The following is a 7031-nucleotide window of genomic DNA, read 5'->3' as shown; positions in this document are numbered from 1 at the left end:
TACAAGGGAAGAAATCACCATCAGATAAAATCTGCAAACTGGAGGGAAATGCTTGCCATGTTTATTGGGTGGGTGCAGCAAGCAGCAATACACGCTTGTTACTTGGAAGGAATTCCCATTATAATGTCAGGTAGCTTTGTCGTCAAACGAACAATAATAATTACGTATAAAGTTAGCTTCTCGGAAATTCCAAGGCTAGACTATGTACGGATGTTTGTAGGTTATGCTTAGTCCTGTTGTTTCCCATAGGCCAGCCTATCTTTTTAAAACAGATAGTTTGCACAACCGTGTTTTCGGTGAGTATGCTGCGACTTCTGTTTTTGCAGTTGGACTGTGCAGACCTGTGGCAGTAGACCAGATAGGGGAAGAGACCAGGTAGGGAAGAGACCAGGTAGGGAACACCAGGTAGGGAAGAGACCAGGTAGGGAAGAGACCAGGTAGGGAACACCAGGTAGGGAAGAGACCAGGTAGGGAAGAGACCAGGTAGGGAAGAGACCAGGTAGGGAAGAGACCAGGTAGGGAACACCAGGTAGGGAACACCAGGTAGGGAACACCAGGTAGGGAACACCAGGTAGGGAACAGACCAGGTAGGGAACAGACCAGGTAGGGAACAGACCAGGTAGGGAACAGACCAGGGGCCGTATTCACAAAGCCTTTTATCTTACCACTAGGAGTACTCCTAAATCGCACTAAAAGATTTTAGCTAGGAATTTTCTCTTAAAAGTTATTCACAAAGCCTTTCAGACCTACTCTTAGTAAGGGAAAATGACAACTCCTAAACTAAGAGTGAGTCTTCGTTGCTATGGATGACATCATTACTCATGCACGAGCTTGACTGAAGTGACCACCTTGATTGGCTGATGATTGTAACTCGGGAATGATTCCAAACACCTCCCTTATGATGATGAGTGACAGGTAACAGGTCTGAGAATGCATGCGCTACACAAGGACGGAAGATGATAAACAACTGAATAAAAAGGCCTAGCCTAAAAGAATAAAGAGTAAGGCAAAACAAATAGCGTAGTAGCCTAATGAAACATACGGATTGATGCAGTATTGTTGCAACAATATTAAATTAATCTGTCACCATATGCCTACATTTGCAAAGAGGAGAACATTTTAATTTGATTCACAATGAAACGTTACATTTAATTTAGGCCTACATGTTGACAATGAGTAGGCTAGTTTTGGTTGTTGTTGGTTGCGTTATTGCATCCCTTTTATACCTACAATGCGAAATTGTTCCCTCGCGATTGGAAGCTCCTGTAGCCGCATACGCATTTCAAAACATCGCAACGTGAAATGCCACAAAAAGCGGTTTGTGAATAGGTCTTAGTGAGTTGGGAGTCCTCTCGACTTCTTTTAAGCTGTCCCAGACTTAGGTGCTACTTTTAGGTCTAAAATGCTTTGTGAATTACTTTTAGTGAAACGAATTAGGAGTCCTAAAGTTAGGAGTGACACGCCCATTATTTTTAGGAGTTGCTCCTAAATTTGCCGCTTAGGAGCTACTTTTAGCCTTAAAATTCTTTGTGAATACGGCCCCAGGTAGGGAAGAGACCAGGTAGGGAACACCAGGTAGGGAAGAGACCAGGTAGGGAAGAGACCAGGTAGGGAACACCAGGTAGGGAACACCAGGTAGGGAAGAGACCAGGTAGGGAACACCAGGTAGAGAACACCAGGTAGAGAAGAGACCAGGTAGGGAACACCAGGTAGGGAAGAGACCAGGTAGAGAAGAGACCAGGTAGGGAACACCAGGTAGAGAAGAGACCAGGTAGGGAACACCAGGTAGAGAAGAGACCAGGTAGGTGGAGAGACCATAATAAGAAACAAAATAACAAATAATGATATAATCTACAGCTGTCACCTACTCTGCCCCTTCTTGTTTGGCGTTAGAGAGAGCTTACCAGGGTTTCCGTTGTCCGGTAATTACCGGACATTGGCCGAAAAAAAAATTAAATGTCCGACAAAATTAAGTCTCTCTCCGGTCAAATTGTCGGATTGAAATTGGCTAATAATCCCGTCCTCTAACGCAATCTGAATTTGAGAATAAGCCTTAATATGTAAGCCTATATTATACGTCCTCTGGCTATGTTTTTAAATGAACAGGCTCTATACCATTTGAAAAGTAAGCTATTAAACTACACGCATAGCCTATGCTGCATTTAAAATAGGAAGCGCACGCTTAAAACGTCCATTTTAAACAACGAACAAATGAGTGAGGCGGTTCAAACATGGCCAGGCCCAGGCAGACTAGCCTACGTTTTTTTCAGAGGCCGGACGCGATGGATGATGATAAATTGGTAACGTCTGAAGCCTCAGATGTCCGGTCAACTCCACCACGACCGGATAAAAAGTGTTGGGCGTATCTGTCGGAATCAGTGGCACTGGAAGTGGAGTTGCGGGGGATGCGGCTGCTCCAAGACAGTCATTCTCCGTGTACACTGGACATGCAAAGTGTTCTTTTCCCAAAGCATACAGTAGGCCTATGCGTTCTCTGTCTATGATCTGCAGGGATAGGGCCTCCTCGACGAAGAGATTACTGGTCCGCGGATAATTTCTGGCACAATTAAACGGTATCATTGAACCGCGGCCGAAAGAAAAAGAAACTAAACATTTCCCAGAATAGGAAACATTTCTTAATTTATTGTTATCAAATAAAGAGGCATAGCATTAGAGGGTAGTGGTGCGAGCGCTCATTCTTGTGTGTGCGCGCATCTGTGTAAGTTAAACAGTCACCACTGGAGATGACGTGGGTAGCAGCAACAAACAACGTAGCCTTTTTAAAACAACGAACGAAGCGGACTCTTGCTGTCCATGAAAAGATACTGGCTAGACACAACTCTATTATTATTTTTTTTTTGATATATGTCCTATATTTCTATTGTTAATACATACATGTTCTATATTTCAGTCTCGCACTTTAATTGAATGTTTATTGTCTATGGCTATGTCTATAGTATGTCTATGTCTGCATGGGAAAGTAAGAAACGAAATTTCAATTCTTTGTATGACCAGTGCATGTAAAGAAATTGACAATAAAAGCCGACTTGACTTGACTAGATCTTGTTAGGCATGTTTAAGTTAGGCTAATGAACATGTTGCATTCTATACATCTTGATTATGTCATTCTTTAAGCTACATAGCCTGTCTCCAGTTTTCCTCAATTTGACTAATTAATAAGTGATAATAGGATATTTGACCGGCATATCATCAAAATGTCCAGAAAACGAAACCTCAGTGACCAGCACCATTTTTTTCTAGCGGAAACTCTGGAGCTTACAATTGTTTTTTATATTGTTCATGTCACTATTTGCATGAGCCACGACTAAGACTACCGCTAAGATTGGCACCTTACACTAAACGATCTAGTTGATGGGAACGCTCTAAAACTCCCATGCTTTCATTCTGACTTTGGACATTCAGTCGGCGACTGTGAAATCGCTCGAAAATCGTACAGTGTAAGGTCGGCATAGGAGGAACAGGTAAGGGTCACTCACAGAGCACGCTGACCAGGTAGGGCACCCTGAAGTCGGCCTGCAGGGCAGGGTGGCGGACGACGCAGGTGAGCGTGTGGCCCTGGCCGTGCCGGCTGGGGTGCCACATGTAGTGCACCTGTGTAGTCGTGGTGCCGTTGGCCTCGTCCTGCAGCTGGGCCTCCGACGCGCCGTGCAGGTCCGTCTCCCAGGAGACCTCGGCCGGCGGACGCGCCCGCTCCGCAATGCACGTCGCCACCGCCGTCTCGTTGCCCCCGTCAACCAGAGCCACGGAACCCGCCGACACGTATACTTTCGGCTCCACTGGAGGGGGATAGATAGATAGATAGATAGATAGAGATAGATAGATAGATAGATAGAGAGGGAGAAAGGGATAGAGAGAAAGAGAGGGATAGAGAGAGATTACATCATATATCAAAGAATATAAAAAACAACAAGAAAACAATGTTTACAATAAGAAACAATGCTGGTTTGGAAAAATAAGTGGACCCCACCTAATCTTAAAACAATATAACGTTTAAAAGAATATTGGTTATTGTATCCCAAAAGCTGTGCTACATCCATACAACTGCGTCTGTGTTATGAGGTCTTAGTTTGATGACACTGCTGGCCGACACACACACTCTCAACACACACACTCTCCAGACACACACGCTCAACACACACACACACTCTCAACTAGGGATGTAACCATCACCGGTATAATGGTATACCGCGATAAAAATGTTCACAATTACCGTTTTCATGTCAAATATCATGATTATCACGGCCGATTACCACGGTGTGGAAACCGTGTGTTTAATCCTTCCCAGCTTCATCCGAGCCTGCTTTTGACATACAGTTGGCCTGGTATAATGAAACAAAACTGGTATCATACTGATTCTGTTGTCTAACTGATGGATTTAACTGTGGCACAAAGCCAATTAAACATGACCAAGGAAAAAGTGAATGGGACAACACACAATGCCACGGTAACATTATGCTATGAATTAAGAATGCTCAGCTCAGCCAGGTTTGTTTGTGCAGTCAGGATGTAGGCCTGCACCAGAATAAAGAATAAAGTAAAAATGACCCCCCCTCAGCACCCCCCCATGAGCCCAGGTGGAAATGAGTTCCAGCGGCCCTGGTTAAATGTTGCACTTTTTTAATAAGGTTTTGTCTATATTTTGTAATATAGTAAATGCTGTCACACTTTTTGAAACTATTTTAGCTTGTGTAGGCCTATTAGTGCTTTCTGAACATATTGAACACACGTTTAAAAATACCGCGATAATACCGAAAACCTTGATAGTTTTGGTCACTATAACTCTGAGGTTAAATTTGCATACCGTTACATCCTTACTCCCAACACGCACACTCCCAACACGCACTCTCCCAACACGCACACTCCCAACACGCACACTCCCAACACGCACACTCCCAACACGCACACTCCCAACACGCACTCTCCCAACACGCACACTCCCAACACGCACTCTCCCAACACGCACACTCCCAACACGCACTCTCCAGACAGTCTGCTCAGCGGAGGCTAAAACAGGCATCATCAGTGTGATGTCATTGTGTGAACTGAAACAATCCGCAGGAAATACCAGACAATGATTTATGGCAGTGGTCGCCAACCCGTCGATCGCGATCGACCTGTAGATCTTTAGGACTTGCTCAGTAGATCCCGAGAATAACAGGAAAAATAAAAACAGTCACCAAATTCATGCATGTTCGCCAGCGTTTTAGGGCCTAAATTTCAGCGCGGGATTGTGGGTATAGCGAATGATTTATTCAAAACCCGCAACTCTAGCCATCATAATGCGAGAAATTCCTGCACATATTTTACGTTAATCTAATAATGGAGCGGCGTGAATGTGGGACCGGACGACCAACGTCTGCTTGAACCGAACGTAACCCCATGATGCAGACACACACAGCACCACTTTGCAGTCGCAGTCTGTTCTGAGACCTGTACAACTCTCAATTCTTAAAAACAAAACTGTGTTGCGTTAGAGACAGTAGAACAAGATTGCATTCTGTACCTCCCACAGGATGACTGCATTTCTAGTCTCCCACATGACATGACCATGCGTGAGAGCTGTGTGTGTGTCTGTGTTTTAGAGTGTGTGTAGTGTGTGTGGGTGAGCATGTATGTCTGTCTTCGTTGGAAACATCTCGCTCTCTCTCTCTCTCTCTCTCTAAAAGGCCTTAAATTGCAAGTATTTTAGCTTTGATTCTCTTTTGACGCTTCATGGTAGATCTTGCCTTTGTTCAGGGCGAGGTCAGGGATCTTGGGCTCAAAAAGGTTGGTGACCACTGATTTATGGGCTTCCTCTCCCCAGCCCTTATTTAGCCACTAATTACTTTCTACAGTACGTCAAATTATTAGAGCAATCGATCAGCACCCACAACCCCCATCTTAGATTTCATCATGAGTGAGTGAGTGAGTGAGTGAGTGAGTGAGTGAGTGAGTGAGTGAGTGAGTGAGTGAGTGAGAGAGAGAGAGAGTGAAGTGAAGTGAGAGTTCCCCGGTATCTGGATCTTTTTTGGAAGATTAATATTTCTGTTTTATTTGTGTTAACAGCCAGGGCCCCGGTCTGGCAGAACTTTTGAAGATGGTCTAGTTGAGTCTGGAGTCCCTTTTCTGTTGGTGAAAGAATGACAAGATCATCTGCAAAGAGCAGGAATTTGACTTCACTTGTCATATAGAGTAAGTCCAGGAGCTGATGATTTGAGTGAGTGAGTGAGTGAGTGAGTGAGAGAGAATGAGAGTGAGTGAGTGAGACAGAGAGAGACTTGTGGGATAATACTACGTCACAGTACAATCGTAATCCATATTCGAATCTAAAGTCATGAGCAGCATGAATAGCAATCAGTGGTCAGATCGCTTTGCTTTGCAGCTCTCTGGGAAGCTGGGTGACCAATTCACAACCAAAACGTTGACTGAGATGAAAACCTCCACGAGCTGCTACGTCTATGTCTGCAGTCAGTAACACACACAGACACACACACACACGACACACTCTACAAGCTGCTATGTCTACTGCATGTCTGCAGGCAGTAACACAGACACACACACACAGATAGACTCCATGAGCTGCTATGTCTACTGTATGTCTGCAGGCAGTAACACAGACACACACACACAGATAGACTCCATGAGCTGCTATGTCTACTGCATGTCTGCAGGCAGTAACACAGACACACACACACAGATAGACTCCACAAGCTGCTATGTCTACTGCATGTCTGCAGGCAGTAACACAGACACACACACACACACGACACACTCCACAAGCTGCGATGTCTACTGCATGTCTGCAGGCAGTAACACAGACACACACACACGACACACTCCACAAGCTGCGATGTCTACTGCATGTCTGCAGGCAGTAACACAGACACACACACACACACACACGACACACTCCACAAGCTGCTATGTCTACTGCATGTCTGCAGGCAGTAACACAGACACACACACACACGACACACTCCACAAGCTGCGATGTCTACTGCATGTCTGCAGGCAGTAACACAGACACACAC

At 44.8% G+C, this 7031-nt stretch overlaps 1 protein-coding gene across 4 annotated transcripts in view; it reads right to left on the bottom strand.

Annotated features, from left to right (window-relative positions):
- The window catches only part of nectin3b (nectin cell adhesion molecule 3b), a 106681-nt gene that overhangs the window by 48566 nt on the left and 51084 nt on the right, over positions 1-7031 (bottom strand). For all 4 annotated transcript variants that reach the window (XR_006032013.1, XM_042093295.1, XM_042093294.1 and 1 more), the window contains exon 3: positions 3498-3797. Coding sequence is in view for 3 of the 4 variants with exons in the window: in XM_042093295.1 (XP_041949229.1) it covers positions 3498-3797 (300 nt within the window). In the remaining variant the exon portion in view is untranslated. The remainder of the gene's footprint in view (positions 1-3497; positions 3798-7031) is intronic.

The sequence above is a fragment of the Alosa sapidissima genome, chromosome 5, assembly GCF_018492685.1.
Source record: "Alosa sapidissima isolate fAloSap1 chromosome 5, fAloSap1.pri, whole genome shotgun sequence".
NCBI classification, from domain to species: Eukaryota; Metazoa; Chordata; class Actinopteri; order Clupeiformes; family Clupeidae; genus Alosa; species Alosa sapidissima.
This window is presented reverse-complemented; position numbering and strand designations above follow the sequence as displayed.